Genomic DNA, 24700 nt, shown 5'->3' with positions numbered 1-24700 from the left:
TTCTTGAAGATTCACTGGGTGAATACTGATTCGAATTAATATACGTCAATTAAAAATTAATATGCGCATGGCAACGAGTGTTGAATTTTTTCCTATGAAACAAAGACATGCTTCTTTGGTGTCAATGAATAAATACTGTCAAAGTTAGGAATAATGAAAACATTTAGGTTTTCAGGTAGAGTAATTCCTGTGTACAGAACCCAAAAGATGAGAGACCTCCAGAATCAACTTTCTTAAACACGTATATTGGATACAATGTGATCAAGCATTGCTTCCAAACTTTTAAAAATCACTGCTTAAGGTTTTTGGCAATAGTTCATGTAAATTACATTCTTTAGAAAATATACTGCACAATGGCACAAAATCTGTAGCCCCATAAAAACTGATACATTTGCCAAAAGGTGGTGGAAAAGGTAAAGACTTAATTGCAGCAGTTATATATACAAATATATGCAGGCTTTTACAGATGTTTTTCATTGGGCCATCATTTGTGTAACAGGCTACTGCAAAATTCAGTGACTTTAAATAGTATTCCCTTTACTGTTTTTCCTATTTTGAGGGTCAGGAATTTGAGCAAGACTCTGCTGGGTGGTTCCTTTGTTCCACATGGCATCAGTGGAGGTCAGTAAGAGGTCAGCGGGCAGATGCGCAAGTCTGGAGGATCTAATAAAGCCCTGAAGGATGCAGCAGGGGACCCTGGCAGGCAGGATCCCCAGCTGGTCCTGGTGACCAGAAGACAGACAGGGTGGCCTTTCTGGCGTGGTGGTCTCAAGGGAAGAGAACTTCTTCAATGATAGTTCAGGGCTACACGAGTAGGTTCCCAAGGCCTCAGGGGAAGATGCAAGGTTCCTTATACCTTAATCTTGTAAAAACCAGATTTTCTGGAAAATCCTCCATATTCTGTTTTCCAAAGCAAGCCACAGGGGTCAGCCTTGATTCAAAAGGTGGAGAGTTAGACTGCACCTCCCAATGGGAGGAGCACAACCAACATGAGGCCAATTCTCGCTTACAGACATCTAGACCACTTGCTGGAGCACCCGGGCGCAGCAACTGGCACTACACTTTCTTTCCTAGGATGCCCACGGCTAGACGGGCACCACTTACTTCTGCGCCTCGTTCTGGTCCTCTGCCAGTGGAAGGTCGCGACGCCAAACTCCCAGATCCTAGCGCTGCCCATTTTTCCTTCACTAAGCCCTACGACCAGCAAGTCTTTTTATGCGTCTGGTCTGTTTCTGTGTCTATTACTTATTAGTTTCAGGTCACTCATGGATCATAGTAAGTCAGGGCTATAAGGGACATGGAAGAGAGAATCAGGTTCTATTCTATAGACGAGGAAATTTAGGTTTAAAGAAGCTGTGTGACCTGGCCAAGGTCAGAAACTGATTATGGGTGGAGCCGCAGTTGCAATGCTTGAAGAGAAGCCATCCTGACTTCCCTGTGGAATGGGCATCCTGTTCGCCTCTTCTCACCCTAGGAGCCGCCCATCATTCTTGATGCAGTCTCCCATTACATCATGAAACATTTAGAAAGAAACTGTTTATTTTTTTTAATTGTTATTTTAAATTTTACTTTATTTTACTTTACAATACTGCATTGGTTTTGCCATACATCAACATGAATCCGCCACAGGTGTACATGTGTTCCCAATCCTGAATCCCCCCTCCCCCCTCCCTCCCCATACCATCTCTCTGGGTCATCCCAGTGCACCAGCCCCAAGCATCCTGTCTCCTGCATCGAACCTAGACTGGTAATTTGTTTCTTATATGATATTATTCATGTTTCAATGCCATTCTTCCAAATCATCCCACCCTCTCCCTCTCCCACAGAGTATAGAAAAGACTGTTCTATACATCTGTGTCTCTTTGCTGTCTCGCATACAGGGTTATTGTTACCATCTTTCTAAATTCCATATATATGTGTTAGTATACTGTATTGGTGTTTTTCTTTCTGTCTTACTTCACTCTGTATAATAGACTCCAGTTTCATCCACCTCATTAGAACTGACTCAAATGTATTCTTTTTAATGGCTGAGTAATACTCCATTGTGTATATGTACCACAGCTTTCTTATCTATTCATCTGCTGATGGACACCTAGGTTGCTTCCATGTCCTGGCTATTACAAACAGTGCTGTGATGAACATTGGGGTACATGTGTCTCTTTCAATTCTGGTGTCCTCCGTGTGTATGCCCAGCAGTGGGATTGCTGGGTCATAAGGCAGGTCTATTTCCAGAAACTGTTTATTTCAAGCACAGCAATTTAGGCTTATACATTGGGCTTTTTTTTTTTTTTTCAGTCCTCGGTCAGCAGACAAGGTGTGCAGGCGTGGCCGCCTCTAGTCGGAAGGTCATGATACAAAGTTAATAGGAGCCACTTGTTTTATCAGACTGTGCTGTTTTACCTTTGAACGTGAAAGTGAAAGCGGCTCAGTCGTGTCCGACTCTTTGCGACCCTACAGTCCATGGGATTCTCCAGGCCGGAATACTTCTGGCCTTTCCTTTCCTTTCCCAGGGATCGAACCCAGGGGATCTTCCCAAGCCAGGGATCGAACCGAGGTCTCCCGCATTGCTGGCGGATCCTCTCCCAGCTGAGCCACCAGGGAAGCCAGCTTTAATTACTTCTATGACACCCTTTCCCTGGCTGTCCCTCCCATTTCAGAACAGACAAGGGATCAAGGTTCCTGAGTTTTTATTCTATCCCGAGCACCGATGCAGAGTGGGTATTAGCGAAAGCATGCAGGGATGCATGTGAGCGTCTGGTGGTTCTCGCTGGTTTTGCTGCCTGGATGAGGTGGCTACGGCTTTGACTTTCCGTGTCCGCGGCGCTGCGAGTGTCAGCCCAGACGCAGTCCCTGTAGCTCGGGTTTTCTGTGGATGTGCTGCCCCATCCCCAGCAGCTGCGAATTCTTGCCGCGGCCAATCCCTCCAAGACCGGCCGGGAAGGAGGCGGGGTGCGGACGGGAATCGCCCGCAGAAGGCGACACCTCCTCCGACCCCGGTCCAAGCCCGGGGCGGGTCGGAGGCCGAGGGCAGAGGGCCTTCCGCGGGGCAGCGCAGCGGGAGCGGCGCGCGTCGGGCCGGGAGGCGGGAGCGATGGGCGGGCTCGGGCGCGGGCGGCGGCGGCCCCGGGGCCGCGGGCTCCTCCCCGCCCTGCGCCTGGCGCTCGCCGCGCGCAGGCAGAGCGGGCCGGGCGCCGAGGTGCCGCCCAGCGCCCCGGCCGCGGCCCTGCCCGGGCCCTAGCGCCGCCGCCAGCCGGAGCCCGGAGCCGGCGCCCCGCAGCCCCGCCGCGCCCCGCGCCCGCCTCTCCGATGGGCAACCTGCTCGGCGGGGTCAGCGTGCGCGAGCCCACCACCGTGGAGGACTGCGACTCCACCTGGCAGACGGACTCGGAGCCCGAGCTCGAGGAGCCGGGGCCGGGCGGCGGCGAGGGCCCGGGGCGGGAGCCCGCGCAGCCCCCAGAGCCCGCCGAGCCCCAGGAGCCCCCGGAGCGAGCCGGCGGCCGGCCCCGCGCCGGCCCCGCGCCGGAGCCGGACCCCGAGGCGGCGGGCGCAGAGCAGGTAGGCGGCCGCCGGGGCCTCGGGCCGGGGTGGGGCGGGGGGCGGCCGCGGGCGACCCCAGCCCGCAGGGTCCCGGCGCGCGCGGGCGCGGCGGTTCGTCCTCCTGCGGCAGCCCGGGGACCCAGGCCCTGCGCACTGGGGTCGCCCCGCGCCGCCCGCGGACGGCCTGGGGCCTGAGCGCGGGCACCGGCCGCAGGGTCCCTCCCTCGCCCCCCCGCTCCCCCGGGCAGAACCCAACTTGGCGGAGTGTCTTCTCAGCCTCCGCAGCGCAGCCGGGTGATGGAAGGCAGGGTGGGGGTAACCTGCCTGAGAATAGAGGATGGTGAAAACCAGTCTAGTGCGTGTTATTGGTTTCAAAAAAAAAAATCATCCAGAATGTGGTGGGGGCAGCGAGCCCTCTCCCTGCAGCGGGGTCTCCAGCCTTTAGGAATCTCTGGAAGGTCCCCATCCGACGTGAAAATGCCCGAGTTCCAAGTCAGGCCTTCTGACCCAGGAGTTCAGGGCATGCTCCAAACATCTTTTTTTTACCCAGAAGACTTGTTGATCCAGATATGCTGAAGTCATCTGCCTGCTTCAGTTCGGAGGAGAGGTTAGTAACCCTTCTAACCTCTGATGGACTGAAAAATCAGGAAACTTTAGAAGAGAGGACTTGCATGACCAAGCCTCTGAAGGGCGCCTGGCTCAGCTCTAACAGGCAGGGTTACTGGGTCAGGCCCTCCTCAGCCGTGAGGGGAAGAGGCTGGGAAGTGGAGACCAAGGTCTCTCGGCTCTAGCAGAGGAATCAGAAGGTATATTTTACGGAAAGGCTGCCTCATCCGTCTTGACAATCCTCTGTTTGGGCCAGCAGCAAACTGTACAGGCTCTTGCTATACACGTGTGCTTTCTAACTGCAGTTTTTGGAGTGGAGTGTGGTGGCAGTTGCTCTTTTGAACTCCCGTTTTGGAGAAAACTGAGGCCTAGAAAGAGAAGTTTGCCCAGGATCATCCAGGGAAAGAGAGGTGCAGACTCAAGTCTGCCTGTCACCTGCGGCAGAACCCGAGACCTCATTGTCTCTTTGCCCCTGCTGCTGGTTGTCTTGCCTTGCAAATTCATTGTTTTTCCCTTCCACTCGTATCTCAATGAAGAAGTTTGGGATGTCAAAAAAAAAAAAAAAAAAAAATCTGGTCAGATTTCGTCCAACTAACCTGGTCCATCTATATGAAACAGGTTTATAATTCATGTTTCAATCAGTTAATCACAACCCCAGTAAATGGTAGATGGCTCCAATCTTTTCTTTTCCCCTTTAATGATTAATTTTTCTTGTCAGGATCACCATGTAATGTCTACTCTTTAATGCTGCTTTTGAATGTCCACCTTACTTGCTCCCTACTCCCCATGGTCATTTGCAAGAACTGATGGAGCTACCTTTAAAGTCTAACCCAGTCTACTTTTTAGACTGCTAAAAAGTAGAAAAACGACTTTTCACCAGCTCTGTTGCTGTATTCCTAGTCCAAGTGACTAGTTGACAAATGACTGTGCCATTCACCAAGATGGGGAAGTCTAAGGTAGCAAGCAGCATCAGAGGTTAAATCAAGAGTCCCCTTGAGTTTAATATCCTATAAGACATCCAAGGGGAGTTGATGAGTAGTTCATTATGAGTAAAGCCTCAGTCCAGGACTGGAATCGTCAGCATGTAAGAATGGAGGTATTTAAAGTCATGGGAAGATCTGGGATCTTCAAGGAGCATGAGAAATGTGGACAGGCCCTGGGCACTGCTCCGTGGAGATCATGTGAGGGAGAGAAGTCAAAGATGAGGCTGCCCAGGGGTGACCAGTGAGATGGAGCAGAAGCAAACTGGGGCAGATGTGGCGTGTGACTGTGTTTGAGAAGGACAGATGTCAGTTGGCCCCGTGCTGCTGAGAAGTCACCTGGGTGGAGCGCTGGGAAAGCTGCTCAGTGAGATGGGAATGTGTTAGGTGATGTTCATAAAAGCCATTTTGATGGCGTGCAGAGGATGATAGCCTGGTTGGGGTGGGTTGTGAGAGAAGGGGAGACAGGCAGGGACTATGGTCAACTGTCTGGGAATGTTTTGCCATAAACCGGAGCAAAGCTATGGATCTGTCATTGAGGGGAGTTTGGGTCAGTCCTAGTTGATGCATGTTTAAGATTAGAGATACTACAGCATGTTTGCTGAAGGCAATGACCCAGAGGACAGGGAAATTTGGGGGACATGAGACTTAGTGATAAAATATTAAAGAACAAAATCTGTCGCTGAGCAGGTGAAAGGGACCGGGGAGGAGAGCCTGTAGGAGCAGGAAGGGGAGGGAGCATGGTGGTGCTGGCAGGCTGGCGCGTTTAGAGCCTGGAGGAGGCCGGCGTTCTCAGCATAACCCTGGGAAATATAGGTAGGGCGTGAGTCATTCTCTTCATTTCGCAGATGATCAAATGAAGATGCAGTTAAAAGCCTCACACGTCAGCAGCTGAGTTAAAGACTCAGTCCAAGTGTCCTGACTCCTAGTTTTGAACTGTTGATATTCCACCATGGTTTCTATGACAGTCCTTCGCATTGGGTAGAGCTGAAATTGATTCAGACCTAATTAGTCAGACTTGGAGCCTCCAGCCTGGGGTTCTCCGTCTGGCCCTATCGCTGGGCTCTGGGCAATAGTTATTGAACTTTATTCCAAGCCTGGGTTCCCTTGTTTCTAAGATGGAAGCACTCCTGATGGCCTCCCAGGTGGGTTATAAGAATCAAATGAAATAATATATGTGCCTGGTAAGTGGAAAAGTGCTTTCTTTATGCTTCTGGGATGATGAGTCATGGGGTTGTAGCATAGGCTAAAGAGATCCAGAAACCTGCTAGGCAGAGCTATTTTGAAACGTGTGGTGAGGACCAGAATATAAGCTTTTCCTTGCTTATGTAAGGAGCAGCTATTGTTAAACATCAGCTAGTTTGGAGTTAAAGTAAGTTGCTCTGTACTTGTAGTAATAGTGAGACTCATGCTGCTTCAGAATCTGCTTGGAGGATGCCAGTCTGTCAGCACCGACTGGGGCGGGGGCCGATGAGGAAAGGTGGGCGAACCTCTTAATGAATATTCAGACTCCAGCTTTGTCATCTGTTTCATCTTCCTCAGCAGTCTCTGCCCTTCTGCATGACTCTGGACCCAAAGCACGTTCTTATACATTATGATAGCACGTGGAGTTAAGACCATGAGAACTGATTATATTGACTTCTGTCTTTTCCTTTAAAAATTGCTGTGGAGCTGGGAATTTTGTTTAGAATTTTAAAAGTGTAAGTAAACTACCACATACAGGTTACCACAATGTGAAGTTCATTCCAGCTGAGAATTATACTCCTTTGTGTGTATGTTTGAAATCTGCTACCTTCACAAAGAGAATGGCTACCCACCCCAGTATTCTTGCCTGGAAAATTCCATGGACAGAGGAGGTGAACAGGCTACAGTCCGAGGGATCACAAAGAGTCGGACACGACTGAGTGATAACACATACACACATACACCTTATATCACATTGTATTATCACTGAATTAACCAAAGGTTATTCATGCCTTTGTCTGCCTGTTATATACTGTGAAGGATGGAGTTTAGAAAGCTATTTAGTTTGTTTTAAAAGCCCCCTTTTCCTTCACAAATATTATTTGACTTCCAAGTACAACTAAACATTGCAAGATTGATGACAGTCTTCTTTGTAGGATTGACTTATTATCTTAACATTTTTCATATTATGTAAAATATTTTAAAATAAGTTTTGTCATAAAATCACTTGTCTAACCTCTGGTCTTTAATTCATTGTAAGTTCTGTTTCTAATAGATACTGATCCATAATATTTGGCCTCTATAGGCTTTTGGTAAATAATAAAGTTTTTTATTTAGTAAAACACCTCAGAACAAATGTTACTGGCTTCAAGTCAGGAAACGAGAGAGCCAACAAATGTTGCTAGTAAGCATTATTAAAAGGACATTTAAAATATCTTCACTCAATGGATAGCTGGACACGGTTCAGCCTTTCTTTATGTGGGCTTGTTATTTCAAGTTTGTTCTGAAAATTCCTCGGTGAAAATGTCTTGCTTCAAAATGTAAATGGAATTTCCCCTTTTATTTTAGGGGACTGATTCCACTGAAGCACCTGCCAAGCCAAAGAGAAGTTTTTATGCTGCGAGGGATTTGTACAAATACCGACACCAATACCCAGTAAGACTATAGAAGGATTTTTTTCTAAACTGTAAAATATTTCCCTTCTGTTGCTGTTATTTTACGGTGCCAATGAGCAAATGTACAAGGAAGGTCCTTGTGCCTTTTTCATGTGTCCATGTGCTGGAGATTGATTTATTTTTTCCTTTAGCAGAACTTCAAAGATATCCGATATCAAAATGACTTGAGCAATCTTCGTTTTTATAAGAATAAAATTCCATTTAAGCCCGATGGTGAGTAATCCGCTACCTTGGTAAAAAGCAAACTTTAAATAGTAGTAGTAGCGCTAGCCATTCTTTGTTTACTCCCTGCTCGGTCCATTCTCAGCGTGTTGGTTCGGTGTCTGGCTTGACTCTGCCCTGCAGTCCCTTGTGTCCCCGGAGTCTAGACCCTTGAGCTGTGAGCATCCACTCGGCAGATTCTGGAGGAGTAACCTGAGGATTATCAATTCCTTCCCACCACCTGTTTACAGTGGTGACTTCTAACTGGAAGGTAGTGGGGGGCATTTCTGTGAGAGGAGAAAAGGAGATTTCTAGAAACCTAGGGTATCAGATTATTAAGAAATATTAGGGGAGAACAAATTCAGTTTCCTCAATTTGAAGATGAAGTCGCTGGATCTTGATGTTGGAATGACTGGTTGGTTGGTTCACTCCATCATAGACTTGGGTCTCGGTTCCAGAATTTAGTGTTCCTTTCACTGTGCCGTGACCCCAAAGTCTAGAGAACATGATTGAACGTGATGTTTCTGTTGGGATCATCTTTCCTGTTGGTTTTCAGGTTCAAGGTCAGGAAGCTAGAGGAGCTTCACTTCAGCGTCTCGGTATCTTAGGGAGGGAACTAGGCACAGTGCAGGTCTCCACCCAGCTCTGCAGCTCTGCAGGTGCTTTCCTAGGGTCTTTTCTAAATCTGTAGTGAGAGGGTGCAGTCCCCACGGTATCTATGCCTGACTCCCCCCAGCACCAGACTGTGGTTCATGGTGGGCAATCTCACTTTATCCAGGTCAAGCCGGAAAGACGGCTGCTCTACATAAAGCCCTTGTCTCTGTGAGGTGACCAGATGGCCCTGGCTGCGGCTGTTTGCTCTCAGTGGAAACTGAGCCAAATTCACAGCAGGGTGAATCAGGGAATGAGGGTCATGGGTTGCAAAGCAGAACCAAGTTAGTTCTTAGAAATGCTTAAGGAGTTCCCTACATTGGGCACTGGCAGACAAACCAGTTGGGAAGTAGGGTGTATTGCTGACATGGCCCAATCCACTTGGCTTTAGTTATTTTCTGGTGTCCCAGAAGTATCTGCCCCGATTTGGAAGGAACCCTCTAGGTGAAAATGCTCTGTTGTATTTTCTAATGGTGGAAACTGCTTTATATACTAATTGAAATAAGATTAATTAATTGTCTTTTTAGGACCTGGGGTAAGAAAAACTTTTGAAGAAATACAGTGGTAGATTGTTCATTTGACTCTGATGTGACTTTGATAAAATTTACCCAAAGGGATGCCTTCAAATACTGAACACATTGAAGACAGAGATAATGACAATATTTAACTTCATTTTTTTTTTTTTTGTATTTCTACCAGTGAATTTATTTTTGAGGTAGTAATTTAGAGCAATAACTTAAAGCAATGAATCTTTTTTTTTTGGTAATCTTTATCACAAAATTTATTTGGAAATCTTTTTTTTTTTAATTTGGAAATCTTATAAGACTAGTGGGGGTCAAAAGTTTTAGGTATGGTCACATAAAATATTATTCTAGTTTATTATATAAATTACATCAATTCACATTTTCCTTCCCAGTATGTGTGAACACACACACACCACACTTGTTAGTAAACATGTCTGCAATGACATGTATTGGGTTGACCAAAAGTTTGTTAGGTTTTAAGTACAAATAAAAGGACTATTTTTCATTTTCACGAAGAACTTGATTGAAAAACATATTCCCCAACTGAATGAACTTTTTGGCCAGCCCAATATTTTACTTGTTAAGTAGGAAGAAGGGGAAATGGAAGGGGAAACAAATGGGAAATTATAGGGGTAAATGTTTTCAGTAGGCTGAGGATTAACTAACAACGTTTTACCAAAAACCTTGAGCGTAAGTTTCTCTGATACAAACCGGTGACCTCTGGAGGAAACAGTAGTGAGATGAGCTATGTTTAGGATGGTATTATGTTGTGAGTTTTCTGTAAAATTGACTAAGTGGCTACAGTTAATTGTGAGGACCTAGACAGATTTGGGAAGCAGAATTTTGCCTGAATAAGTTCTTCTAGGAGAAGGACAGGACGTGGTGAAGAAGAGGGCTTATGTTTCAGGACCATAAAGACCTGTGTTCCGCTCCTGGTTTTGCTGGTGTGTGACTGAGCAGATCTTACTGTTTTGTCAGTAGTCAAGCAGGAGGAGCAATGCTCCAGAAATGCTGGGTTGAGACGGTGCTGGGCAGATTCAGCGGGCTGGCTGCACTGTGGGAGCGGTCCTGCCGCTAGAAAGCACTCAACACTTCGGCCTTTGCTTTTTCTTTCCTCCCTTTCCTTCCCCTTTTCCGACTTTTCTCTGCATTCTCTCCCTCCCACCTTTGTCCTCTTCCTTCCTTTTTGCCTGGGATACATTTCATTTTTATTTGGTTTAGTATTTAAAGAACTCAATGGCTCTCAAGGGCAGGGGCTGGCCAACTTTCTTTGTACAGGGCCATTGAGTAAATATACTCAGCTCTGCGGGCCATACCATATCTGTTGCAACTACTCGGTTTAAATACATAATACATGAATGGATATGCATGGCTGTGTTCCAAAAAAGCTTTATTTATAAAACAGATGGCAGGCCATCGTTTGCCAGCTTCTACTTTGGAGTAAGCGTCCAATAGAGTTTTCTGTGATTTGAGGTGCCATGACTTTTCTTTTCAATTAGGCTTATTTCACCACTGAGTCTGTGGCATAGGGTTTTCATCTTATAAAGGCATTGCTCTTGCGTGCTGTTATTAACGTTTTAAAAAATTTTAACGCAAAGCTTAAGTGATTCAGTCTCAAGATGCCTTCAACAGTGTTCTAACACCTCGTTCATGTTCTGAATCTTTCCTCTGCAGGTGTTTTCATTGAAGAAGTTCTCAATAAGTGGAAAGGGGACTACGAGAAGCTGGAGCACAACCACACCTACATCCAATGGTCAGTCACCTGCTCTCTCTCGAACCGTAACCTGTTTAATCACGTGTGCTTCCCAGAGATCACTAATATACACATATGATTTCTCTAAAACATAGGCTTTTCCCTCTGAGAGAACAAGGCTTGAACTTTTATGCTAAAGAGCTAACTACCTATGAAATTGAGGTGAGGCAAGCTGATTTCATTTCATGCGAGTTAACCAAATTAATGTTGCCATTTGATGGCCCTGGTAATTCTGAGTCACTCCGCCAAATTTTTCTCTTTTTCATTAGGAATTCAAGAAAACAAAGGAAGCAATAAGAAGATTCCTCCTGGCTTATAAAATGATGTTAGAGTTTTTTGGAATAAAGCTGATAGATAAAACTGGAAACGTTGCACGGGCTGTTAACTGGCAGGAAAGGTTTCAGCATCTGAATGAGTAAGTAGAGGCCCTGCAGTGAGTCCCCAAGGCATGGGTTTTCTCTGGGTTGGAATTCTCTATGGCACATAGAGCCACAAGCAGATGGACCCATGGATTTGAATTCAAAAGCTCATCTTAGAAAAGAAAATGAGACAACAAAAATTTTTAATGTATGTTTTGTGTCTGCATTTAGATGACTGTTAGATTTTTTATCCAAAATTTTTGAAGCAGAAGGTTAATAGTGTATGATAAATTAATATCAGTGGAACAAGTATAGAAAATCTATGAAATCAAATGCTATCTACCTTTTGAGTTTTGAAATAATTTAGAAAAGAAACTGAAATCATTGGTCATTTGTTGTTTCAACAAATTTTCAAGTAACTGGTATATACTAGATACAATGGTAAGTGTTGAGATGCATTTTCTGTCTCAGGCAAGTTATTATATATATAAAAAAACAGCTCATCTGAAATGCACTTTATTCCCTGTTCTATATTCTAAAGCAAAACAAAATAACAATAACAACAGCAAAAAAAAAAAAAAAAAAAAGAATGATATTCCAGGTAGAAATATGACTGCATGGTTTCGGAACTGTTTATTCCTGCAGCCACTCTACTGCCCACAGTCAAGTGTAGCCTCACTCCCTGTTTATACCGTGTTTCTCAGCATTTGTGGTTGTTTGTATAGGCTTTTCTAGACCCCTCTCCTAGGCTGTATGCTTCTGGTAGCTCGGGCTGCATCTCAGGCACTGTGCCTTCTTAGATCAAATCCATAATTAAGCCTATGACATATACTGGAGGTCCCCTACATATGAACCTTCAAGCTGTGAACTTTCAAAGGTGCAAACGTGCGTTCACATGTCCCATGTTGTAAGTTAGTTCATGGGTGTGTTGTACATTGTCACCTGTGTGCATCCTCCACAGGTGGCGGTGCTTTTGTGTACTTTACTGAACAATACTGTATAGAGTACAGTAGCTCAGTATCCTTATTTCAAGCCCAGGATATCTGGAAGCAAGCATAAAAGCAGCAGTGGTGTAGGTGGTATTTTTCAAGGTACTGTACTGTAAGATTGAAAATGTTTTCTTTATTTTTTTGTGTATTTTTATGTATTACTTGTGTGAAAAGTATTATAAACCTATTACAGTACAGTACTAAATATCCAATTATGTTAGTTGGATATCTAGGCTAATTTTGTTGGACTTCCGAACAAAATGGACCTAGAATATGCTCTTGGAGCGAACTCATTTGTATGTAGGGGACTTACTGTAAAAACCACTTTATAAGACTGAGAGGTACTCATACATTTTAGAAAGAGAGAAAATTAGAATCATCGCCTTATAGGTCAAAATCAGAAGCCCAGTTTTTGTTAATAAATTGAAACACCTGTGAAGAAAATTTTAGCAGTTTATCTGGAACTGATTTTCTGTGTTCTTTTGCTTGGATATTTATAACTTTCATTAATACTTATACCCCAATTTAAAAAAATTATTTTCTTTGCATGCAAACTGGCCTTTTTTTTCCCCCTTAATTATAGGGTGACTTATGAGCACTGGACTATAAAACCAACAACTTTAGAACATTTTTAGCACATTATAATTAGCTGAATGGGGCAAATACCAAGAGAAAAAAATTAAAACTAACCTAAGAAATATGTCTTTACACCAAACAGCATTTTTGTACATTGGTAAACTAATTTTTTGTGTGTATTTTTCTATAACTTTGATCTTGCTTTGGTAAAATGAGTAGAAGCATTACTGTCTGAGCCTTCTATTTATTATTTATAATCAACACTATTAAAATGGTGACTTGTAGTAAAACACTCAAGATGTGGGCATAAAACTTTACGATCTTGACTAGAAGACCTGTTAACTCATAACTCAAGTTAAATTTGATTTATACAGAGCACTTTGGAGAAGGACATGGCAACCCACTCCAGTATTCTTGCCTGGAGAATTCCATGGATGCAGGAGCCTGGTGGGCTGCAGTCCATGGAGTCGCAAAGAGTTGGGCACGATTTAGCGACTGACGATAGAGCGCTTATACTGGAACAATGCAGAGAGCTCCCCCCGAGCTCTCTGTGCACAGTTTCTAAGAACTTGTGTCATACCCTCAAAGACAGCTCTGTGCAGGTAGTCTGTTGACATGAAGGATGGCAAGAGTCAACCTCAGAAGAGGATCTGATGATGTCTCATCTTCCGCGTGCTCATGAATGTCATTTGAGAGAACCTCCATTTCCAACTTGGTTGTTTTTTTTTTTTTTTCTTGGTTGGAATAGCACTCTTGTTTAGTAAATATTTGTTGAATGAATAAGTGGTGGACAAACCAGGTTTGTCTGCCTAAATCCTCCTTGGGGTTTAATTGTCTCTACCACTCTTAACTGGCGGTTGGAAGCAGAAGGCTTTCCTGAAATGACTTTCTGGCCTGAGACTCAGAGGGGAGCCTGACTGTTACCTGACCCTTCCCGCCCTGTCCTCTTTCCTTCTTTCCACCACCAGTTTTCCTTTCCATGGGTACAGCTTTTTTGTGTGGTTTAATCTGCATAGTATCTTAAGTCTTTTAGAGTGAGCAGGGAATTCAGTGTGTTTATAGTAGTCCAGCAGAGGAAAATATTAAAAGAAAGTCAAGTGAAATAAAGTTTAGTGAACAAGGACCATGACTAAAACAGGTAAAATGTTTCAGCCTTTCCCATTGCCCTCACCTCTGGCTGCAGGCCCAGCTTCTCTCTTCGATCTGCTAAGCCACCCCAGAGTCTCCTCACAACATTAGGAGAGTGGGTTGTTTTGTATTTCTTGGTGACATTTGTTTCAAATCATACTGAAACACCCAGTTTCTTTCTTGTATGATTCTGTTCCATAATCCTGATCTTTATTCACTTTAACCCAAGTGTGTGTTCTTTTCCACTGTTATGTAAACTTTTAAATTGGAGAATGTGTTGATACAGAAAATTTTATCTTGGTCATTCATCTTGGATTGGATATGTGAAATTGAGCTACTTGCCAATATAGTAAATTTTGTTGTGTCATGTAACTCCTCTTTGGTTTTTTAAAGGAAAATATTATTCCATGTTACCATGCCTCTCTTCCTCATAGACTTAGGAAGCAGACTTGGGATTTCACTACCAAGTTATTAGACTATGTAGCGAAAGTGAAAGTGTTAGTGGCTTAGTTGTGTCTGACTCTTTGCAACCCCGTGGACTGTAGCCTGCCAGGCTCTTCTGTCCATGGAATTCTCCGGGCAAGAATACTGGAATGTGCAGTCATGCCCTTCTACAGAGGATCTTCCAGACCCAGGGATCAAACCTGGGTCTCCCTCATTGTAGGCAGATTCTTTACCGTCTGAGCCACCAGGGATGCCAGACTATGTAGATGCTACCCTAATCTAACTACTAGGTTAGTCCTGCTGATAATGGCACTGTGTCTTAACGTCACTCAAATTGGTTTTGTCACAAAAGACTGTACTTGATTCATAAAACTGAAGCATTATCTGTGCTATGTTTTATCCTTTGGCCTTCAAAGAGTTGACTATTAAGAGAACACTACTTTGGTAAACACCCAGAAAGACGGAAACTTGAAAACTGTTGTACTTGTCTTTTCCAATGTTTGGTGAGCCTGAATCATTCAGGGTTCGTTTAGTTTGGTCCAAACTAACTTTCAAGGTCCTGGAACCAGGTCCTTCCACTCCTCGAATAATTCAGCATCCTCCACTTTTCCCAAATAAGTTGCTAGTTATTCCTAAGTGAATACCAAGCATTTGTGGAAGCTAAGGCAGGTATATGTGACGCTTGTAGAAAGTTCAATGCCTGAGGTGTAAAGAGGTTTAAGGAGGTTAGGAATAAGTGGTGGTTGTGGGGCAGTATTGGGTGAATAACTCACCTGGGCTGTTGATGACACATGTGATTAATACATGAAAATTAATCACGTATTAATGATTCCTTTTGGATACAGCCAGGTATTTGTAATAAAGCAACTCTTGGGCTGAGTGAGGTCAGGGAGGTGAGATTATGAATTGTGACAGAATAGGTTTGGAAGGCTTTCATCTGGTAATGGCCTTAGTTTTCAGACAAAGAAGATATTAGTGCAATCTGGGGAAAGAAGCATCTTTGGAATCAATGGCAGTAAAGGCAAAATTGTCAGTTCTGTGATAGGGAAAGATGAGGTGAGAGAGGTCACAGATGGAAAAGAGTTGGGGTGATTATGTTATGATAGGTACAAGCATGGTGGTCCTTAGTATACCAGTACCCACATTTATATGGTTAGATAGTGTCTAACATTTAAGTTGCACAGTCTCAGCTTATGGGTCAGCTCATTTGATTCTTGCAAACTCAGGTAGGTGTGGGCCCTTTTCCCCATCTGCAGACTGGGATGCTGAGCCTTCGAGATGCCATCATTTCACGCAGCTGCAGGTGCAGAGCCAGGATGTGAGTTCAGTTCTGACTCCAGAGCCCACGCTCTCTGCTGTGCTAAATAAGTCAGTTTTGCATCCTTTGTCGGAATTGTTCTAGCCAGGTAGAATGGCTTTGGCTGCTTCCCTTCCGAGTTGGTTCTTATGGTGGATTCTGCTGACCAGCTGACCCTGGAAATCATGCATTCAGCTGGTAGCTAAGGCCCAGCACTGTTTACCTGTGACAAGAATGATACCTTTGTGTAGTCGATATTCATCCTCACTGTATTTTATAAATAATAATTCAACATCCGTGGAGATACATTTTGAATCTAAATGTTTTTCAAATGTGAAGAACTAACAAACCAGGGAGAATTTATTTTCTTTTTTTTTTTTTTTGAGAATTTATTTTCTATACTTGAGTTTTATATACATTGGCATTACACTGAGGCACAGAGGTTTAATACCTTCTGTTTTACGCTTCTTCAGGGAGTCTAATGCGCCTTTTAGCAAAGTCATTACAAGGCATGCTTTCATGGTTTACACTTCGATCAAAAGTACTTTCCCAGTGGTTTTCATTCCCAGGCTTCTTCCCCCACCTAATATTCTTCCTTCATTTTATTCAACCTGCTTCCAGGTCTCAGCACAACTATTTGAGGATCACTCGTATTCTGAAAAGCCTTGGCGAGCTTGGATATGAAAGTTTTAAATCTCCTCTGGTAAAATTTATCCTTCATGAGGCTCTGGTGGAAAATACTATTCCCAATATTAAACAGAGTGCACTGGAGTATTTCGTGTACACAATCAGAGACAGAAGGGAGAGGAGAAAGCTCCTACGGTTTGCCCAGAAACATTACACGCCCTCAGAGAATTTTATCTGGGGACCCCCGAGGAAGGCACAGCTTGAGGGCAGCAAAGCCCAGAAGCCCCCCGGCCCGCCCGCCACGGGCCAGCAAGGCCAGACGTCTATGCACAAAAAACCCAAAGACTCCAAAAACGCCTCCTCAGCCGCACATGGGATCAGTAAAGCAGCTGAAGACAAAAAAGTGGCCTCTAAGGAGTCAGGAGAAGAGACGGACAAGCCCAGTGCGGAGCCAGGCAGCGAGGCTGCCCAGCCCGGAGACCCCGGGCAGGATGGGGTTGCGGACAATTCCAGTCCTCAGGCAGAAAAGACAGTCACTGACCCCGAGGAGCAAAAGGAGAGTGCGTCTCCCTCGGAGAAGGATGAGGCGGGTGACAAGCCAGACCAAGACAGTGGAAGTCCAGGCGATGCGGGTTCCCATGATGAGACCACGTTGCCGTGAATTATCAGAAGGCCCCTATGCCCATGCACCCCCGGGAGGGGAGGCTGTGGCGTGTCCTGAGGAGCAGAGGCCGCGTTTCCCAGCGCAGCCGGAGGTTGATGATTTTTCTGTGGTCAGCATTAGTTGTCACCTGGTTTTTAGTCTGGATGGCTGTGAATTTAATATTTAGAAAGAAGTCTGAAGACGAGACCCAGTGAATGAGTGTATCCTGTAACACTTTGGGGATGTGAGTTTTTGCATCCTGTACACAATTCTCTTTATATTATTTTCAGTGTATCTGGAAGTAATCATGGAGTGTTTGATATAGCTGAGATAGGAATCAGTTCTTGGAGTAGACTGTACTATACCTGGAGGAAATTGAGAGGATAATTTCATTATGTGGCCACACCTTTGCCAGATTTAAAGGTTCCTGTGTTTAAGCTGCAAGAAAAAAAATGTGGTCTTCTTTGAGGTATTCAGAAAGGAATTTGGATTTTTTTTTTTTTAACAGCGCCTCAGCGTGTTTACTTTCAGGTTCTGGTAAGGAGGATGGATGTTCTTGGGGACTTGGAATCACCCTCCCCTGCTTGTCAGTCCCGCTGTCTTTCCCGGTCCTCTCTCTCCACCCTTAGCCTCATTCCCATCAGCCACCTGTGTCGGCCGGCACCTGCGATTCTAGCGTTGACATCTAGACATTCAGATGGTCTCCTGCAGTGACATTTACACGGGATGGAAGAGACTGTCAACTGTACGATTTCAAGAATTTGCTTTGTTTAAAATAATAAACATGTTTTTCTGTATTAACATGCTTAAAAACAAATTTTGATGCAAAAGTACAAGAAGAAAATCTTGCCTTTTATGGCTGTTCCATATAAATTTGGTGCTTGTGTCTGAATGCAAATGACTAAAGAATTAAAAAATAAGAGAAGAAATTATTCATTTTTAAAACACATGCATTTTGTACCGGCAACAAGGCAGTGGTCCCTGAAACCATGAATATCTCAGTGTTATGTGGACTATGAAGTTCATATTGCTTAGCCCACAGGGTATCTTTAAAAAAAATACAATTTGCTGTATCTCAGTTGTCAGACCTTGAAATTGAGAGTAGATTTGATATCCCATGTATTCAGCTCTAGTAAGCACAGAATGTGTCAAAATTGGGTAAGAGCAAATAGCTTTATTTCCTATAATATTGTTACTAATTATTACACATTAGAAAACAATTAAACACTGTGGTGAAAACTTCAGCATACCTACAAATATAGTAAAAGTAATTAATAGACCTTTTTTTAAAACTTAATTTCATTTAGAAAGAAATTGCCTCTGTGTGTTTCTTAGGCTTTTAAGGGAAGATCTATTCACTTTAACCCCCAAAGAATTTTTACTATTTTTACTATGTCCTGTTTTTTAATCATATCATATCATCTTCTGTTACATTTATTGATCAGAGGATTTTTAGCAACGGATTTCTAGAAAATAAACACACCAACAGTATGCTTTGAGAGGATATTATTGCCTTGAAATTTACGTAAAACATCACTGTTTCTCAAATCTGACTTAGTCAGAATATTAGTAACGTGTATTATATATGTATTCCAATAAATATAGAATATTTTCTCATTATAATTTCTCATAATACACCAATTTTATGTTTCTTCTGTTTTTTGAAGTGAGCATTAGGATTTGGGAAACAATTCTGCTTTTGGATTTCAGTTTCTTTTTTTACTTTAATCTAAAAAAAGCTTTCTTTCATGGCCCCATTCTTTCTTTAATGGCCTCATTGAGCTCAATAAGCAATTTTGCAGGATTAGGGCATGAGAGTAGGTTGCCACATTGGGCTAAATTGTAGAAATATAATACATTAGAAAAATCTTACCAATTTTGCATACATGATAAAGTGTTCACACCACTTTCTGAGTACATAATGTTAAAATTTTGTGACCAGATATTAAAATATGAATAAGCAGCAGACTGATACTAAAATGAATATAATCTGAATTACTTAGAAGCTAGTAGTATATCAGAGCCCTTAGAAGTAAAAATGTTTCATTCAATAATTTAACTTTTAGAATATTCCTAATTAGGGATTTGATTAGATTGTACCATTTAATTTGAGAATATTTAGTCTCAAGGGAAAAACTGCCTGGCTTTCATTTAAAATAGGGGCCTTTTTCTACCATGCTGGTTTTGAAAGGTATATTCACATGTAACGGTATCAGTTCTCCATTTAGCCTGTAAATAACTTATGAGAGAATTCTTCAGTGGAAAGAAGTGAGAGTGCCATTCCTTTTGCAGATAAAAATTACACCTAAATTTTTTTTCTATTAAGAATATTTTGTACATTCAGTAGTTTTAAAATAAGATCTATAGGTGTGTCTTTATGTGTGTGCTAGACATGAAACAGCCCTCTGGGTTTGACTCTGATGTGTTGTATTTTAAAAAACTACTATGTGCTTGCAGAAACTCACTGAGAAGCTATTATAAAAATGCGGTGGAGCATGGCCAAATAGCTAGAAACTATCGAATTTTTGCAATTCTATAGAGTTTATCATTGTACCATGGACTGTGAGGATACTCAGTATTGGCTATTGATAAAATACTAATTTGCGTTTCATGACAAATAGATGTTATACTGCTTGGTTAGTCTAGTATATTTCTAATATTTTGTGCATTCATATCCCAAAGGAGATAATATACGTGAAAATATTTTGAAATACTATAAAGTGATATATAATGATAAGATATATTTCTGTACAGTAGAGAAAAAGTTTATAACATTAAGAATATTATGCATTCTTATGCTCAATCTTACAAGAAACAGAAAAGAATAATGACAACTGAAAATATGTCTGCTTTCTCTAAGTCAGGTCCAGTTCTCAGTTCAAAATTATATGATATAGCCTTATTTTGAATTTTAGTTGTGATAAAAAGCTTTTTTTCAGCTTCAAGGAGAAAACAGAACTTGTAACTCAGGAGTTAGCAGAGAAGTTCCAAGATTTTTTTTTTTTTTGCCAAGTCTTAAAAATATAAATGTTACGTTTATATAATTATCTACTTTGTTTCTAGTTTTTATACTTTAATCTGACAGAAGGAATGATCTGGTAAAAAAAGGAAAACAATACAATACAGTGTTACATCCAAGTCACTCTTTAAAATATCATTTTAGTAAGTAAATATCCGTATCAAAGTGGTCAAAAATTGATTGACCTGATGGAGAGAGACTATTTGGTTAACTGTTTAAAGTTAAATTTCCCTAGTTTATAGTATAATTATGGTTGATTTTTAATCTACTGAGCAACTAAATCACCCTTTTATTTTGTCCTACTATGATTGAGACTCTTATAAAAGCTTTGTTTTCTAACCTGAGGAAAGGACAGTCTTGATCGTGTTTGGTTCTAATTGCATCTGTGGCCTCTCAAGTTTATTTGGGGTGAGCGGGGATTCTTTGTTATAGAAATAATTTTGAAGATTTCTGTTTTGTTTCCCACTTTAAAAATATCTATTTTGTTTTTTCTGGATTATTTCTGTTAAATGTAAGGTAAGCTGGAGTTAGACACACTGGAAACCATTTCAAATGTAGGTGTAGTTGTAGAGAAAGAGGGCATGGATAAATAGAATATAGAAAGTTAGGGATACACATGTGTTGATGTCTTTTACCTCTGAATTCTGTTTGTTCCACGAGCAGATCTGTGTGGGTATCTCTAGGGTGACAGTGAGTACACCCTGCCTCCTCCCATGTTCCAGCCCACCCAGCAGACTGTGCTGGGGGACAGACTGTATTTTAGAAATCCCTAATTACTGAAGTTGATAATAATATAGTTATAAACAAATGAATGCCTGGGGGTGTCCAGATGTGCCTTAACTAATGTGATCAGGCTTTCATTCAGAAGTTTAAATTTTTGCTCCATTATAAAATCTTGCCATAAGGAACATTCCAAACCACAAAGATCAGTTATTTTAGTGAAATTTACTTTGGTTGGTGCTTTTTCATTTTGGAGACATTTCCATTTGTATCAGTAACATCAGTTCAAAAGTGAGTATACTTAGCCACAGTGTTCAAACATGTGTTATATTTGGCAAAAGGTCTTTACAGTAAGAAAGATTAGCTGCATGGTTACATTTATTTATGCTTCTTCTTAATTTTGCTACTTGCTGTAATTTTCACTATAAACATTTCTCAGTTTCTACTAGTAATATTTATCTGTCTTTTGTTTTTAGATGCAGATGGATGTAGAAAATGGAATTAGAGAAATGATTTAAAAGTTTAATTCCAATAGATGTTTGGAGGAATCTGAAATTAATTTGGACTTTTATGCTGTAGTTTTATTAGAAACATTTAAACAGTACTGTTCTTGCTTTTTACCTTAAGTTGGAGAAAATATTTTTTTGTCATCTGCTTTTTTTCTTCTTTTGTTGAGAAGTTTATTGTTTTAGTTATTTGTGGGAAATGGCTTCTTAATATGTTTGTTTCCTTGAATTAACATGTTTGTGTGGAGGATACAATTAACTGCTTTGTTTTATGGTCCAAACTCTGCCTGGAGGTTGAGTTCAGAGGAGGGGAGTTGGCTGAGAACCATTTGGGTGAAGGGGAGCCAACCCTGGGTGCAGCCCCTTCAGTGGAGGAAGGGTCCCCGGAACCTCCTCTGAGGGACCAGGGTCTCGCTCTGGGATTGCGGACTTCTGAGGAGTGAGGGCCACCTGGGGCTCCATGACTCCATACACTGTTTCAGTGGGTGTCAGTTTTCATAAAAATACCTGTTGTACTTCATTTGCCACCATTTTGTAGTTGTTTAGAAAATTGTGAGCAATTGGACACCTGCTGTGTAGATTACAACTAAATGTATCTCAGGAAACATTGAAATACCAGTTCTGCCTACCCCTCCCCCCCAGTTCAAAACTTCTGATCTCCAATCAAATATTGCTTGGGTTGTTCTTTCAGAGGCCTCTGTATAAAAGTCTTCATATAATGGTTCAGTGTAAAGATGAAATGAAAGGGAAAAGGCACCAGTACTGTCTTGTTATGCTAAAAGACCTTTATATATATATTAAAAAATCAGAAACCTTATATATTTTAATATGTAAAATATATGGAAGTTATAAAGTCTACCCTATTTTCATTTTTAAATTATAATGGAGTTTGTGGAAGAGTTAACATTAACTAGAGAGATTAGCTGTGTGATAAGCTCTGGCCCTAAGAAGCATCCGAGTCCTGCACTCACTGCTCAGATGAACACTTAGTGCTGCTGGGTTCAGTGTTATGTGGAGGAGAGGAAAACACAAAATCAGAAGACAGAGACTCCCGGCCGAAACGAAGATGTAACCGACTGTAGGTCTGTGCAGTGAGGGCGAGATGCGGCAGGGTCTGCAGAGCTTTCCAGCCGGGACGTGCCCTGAGTTACACGTGCCAAGGGGGTCAGTACCCGTCTGGAAACAGTCCCATTCCTGCTCTCCTTTGAAGCCTGAATTCCGCTTACTCCGCGGTAGACTGAGACCTTGTACAGGCTGAGAGAAATAATCACATGATCCGGAACCAGGTTTAATTCCTCTGCCAGTGCTTTTACTGGGTTAAGTGGAGGGGCCGGCTGTAGACCCAAGGAGGAGAGGCAGTGCTAGGTTGCCTATGGCAAAGTAACCGTGTCTCCCGAACCATCACAATGAAGAGCAACAAACTGGACCAAGCGTTAGGTCCTTTTACAAGCCTTTTGTTTTCCTCTTTGTAAAAAGTTGGGTTGCTTGTCTCCTCAGTGAGCTCTCCACTCTTCTTTTGTGCAAACTGATAAGACAGATGGCCAACCGGGTCCAGTCACCATTTCCACTGGGAAGCCTTAGTGCCCTTTGTATTGTGAGTATTTCAGGAGGATGGGTATGATTCTCAGAAAGATGGGTGCTTCCCTTCCGGTGTGAGCGCTGTCTCTTCAGCAGCGGCGGGCCTTCCGCCACGCGCCGTCGTCTGCAGGATGAATTAAAGAATGCTGCGCGTGTCTGTGCGCACCAATACCATGTGTATGTGGTAGGAGCTGTAACCAGTTTCTGGATATGTCTGGTACTATGAAACACTTATTTTATAATCCTGTAACTGTATGGCAGTGTTATGCCAAAAATGTATAAAGAGCAATAGTTTCTCTTGTTTACTGCTGTGTTTAAAAAGATCGTTTCTGAAACTATATGTTTAGAGTCCCTTCAATTATTTTTAATAACTAGTGCCAAATATATGTCCTGTAAAATGACTAAAAGCCCCTTCATCTTGGTTAACATTCTGGCCTTATGTTAGAGTACATTATGTTGATTTTGCATGATTAAACTATTTTTAAAGAGCTGGAACAAATGACTTTGCTGTTTTTCTATGATTAGACTTTCTTATGGTTATTGTATGAGATCAACATTATTCCCTTTTTATCCTCTAAAATAAATGTTGTGTTTTGCAGGGTGAAATCTTGTTTACACAGGCAGTTATTTTTGTCAGGGATGATTGGAGGGTAGCTCACATGTGTTATATGTGAGCTGGCTGTTTATGGCTCTCTTTCACTTTTCTCTAATGCAAAGATTTAAAAGTATTTTTAATATAAATGAGTGCAATATGAATAATGGATGGAATAGATGTTTTTCACTTTAGTAGGGCTACTCTTTTAACAACAATTTTTTTTTTTAATTAAGAAAAATGCAGCTGAGAGGGGCAAGTGAGGAGGCTGTTCAAGATGCCACAGGACAGTGGGGTTGAAGGTGAGGAAAAGCTTTACCTTGCAGTGTGGCTGTGCAGATCTGCAGAGGCAGATGAAGACTGGATGACAGAACAAAGAATGGACTGTGGTTAAGGTTGAAATTAGGGCTTCCGGGGTGGCTCAGACAGTAAAGAATCCGCCTGCAATGCAGGAGACCCAGGTTCAATCCCTGGGTCGGGAAGATCCCCTGGAGAAGGGAATGGCAACCCAGTCCAGTATTCTTGCCTGGAGGACTGCAGGTGAGCCTGGTGAGCTGCAGTCTAGTAGGGTCTCAGAGTCAGACACGACTGAGTGACGAACACTTTCACTTTCAAGAATGAAATTGGAATGAAATCATATTGTGCATAAACGAGAAACTCGATGAGAGGAGAGAAACAGATCACAGCTGCGATGGTGAATGAGCAGGATTGTAACTGCCTGACCTTGGGATGAATTGTTTAGGGAGAGAGAAAGGCACACGGGCAATTACCATCCTAAGGGAGGAAGGGACATGTTCTGGTGACAGAAAATAGGTTTGCTTTTCCCCAAAGGTCAGAAGGCAGGCAGTCTTACGAGGATAGAGATTCTCAGGATGGAGTCTGCATTTCCTCAAGATGCAAAATCTAGTATGGGAGAGAGTATGCAGAAGAGATTTATAATAAAACACATTCCTTATTTTAAGCCTCACATGCTCACGGAGCAGGTGAACTTTGTGTCTGGGGACAGAAGGAAACCTCAGCCAGGGGAAAAGTGATGACAGGCAGGGTGGCCTCTCTCGGTTGAGTTTAGGCCCTTGGATTGTGACTCACTGAAGAGTCAGGCTGATTACACTGAGCAGAGAAGGATGATCCTCTCCTTGGGATTATCCCCATGGATATGTGGGATTAATTGGAAGAGCATTTTTAAAATAGGTTACCCATGGGAGAGATTAGAGAGCCACTGTGGACCTGACTTCACACAGGAAGGCTGCGTTTATTAATTTTGTTCTAATAGCATTCCACTATTTTTATAATCTGAGTGTATATTCAGCACTACCAAGGGATATACAAAT

At 42.5% G+C, this 24700-nt stretch overlaps 1 protein-coding gene across 3 annotated transcripts; it reads left to right on the top strand.

Annotated features, from left to right (window-relative positions):
* The first annotated feature begins 3170 nt into the window (after positions 1-3170).
* OGFRL1 (opioid growth factor receptor like 1) lies at positions 3171-23383 on the top strand. 3 transcript variants are annotated; one of them, XM_027972794.3, is made up of 7 exons: positions 3171-3555; positions 7656-7742; positions 7897-7975; positions 10813-10891; positions 10987-11053; positions 11161-11306; positions 16306-23276. In XM_027972794.3, exons 1-7 carry the CDS (start codon positions 3307-3309, stop codon positions 16970-16972), a joined length of 1374 nt encoding a protein of 457 aa, XP_027828595.1. In that variant the 5' UTR covers positions 3171-3306; the 3' UTR covers positions 16973-23276. The 3 variants fall into 3 exon arrangements, with proteins under 3 accessions (XP_027828595.1, XP_027828594.1, XP_042109772.1); XM_027972793.3 differs by having other exon boundaries at positions 7894-7975; XM_042253838.2 differs by lacking the exons at positions 10987-11053; positions 11161-11306 and having other exon boundaries at positions 7894-7975; positions 16306-23383.
* Positions 23384-24700: the final 1317 nt, after the last annotated feature.

The sequence above is a fragment of the Ovis aries genome, chromosome 9 (genome assembly GCF_016772045.2).
Source record: "Ovis aries strain OAR_USU_Benz2616 breed Rambouillet chromosome 9, ARS-UI_Ramb_v3.0, whole genome shotgun sequence".
NCBI classification, from domain to species: domain Eukaryota; kingdom Metazoa; phylum Chordata; class Mammalia; order Artiodactyla; family Bovidae; genus Ovis; species Ovis aries.
Note: the sequence above shows the minus strand (reverse complement) of the source record. Positions and strands in the feature narration are given on the sequence as shown.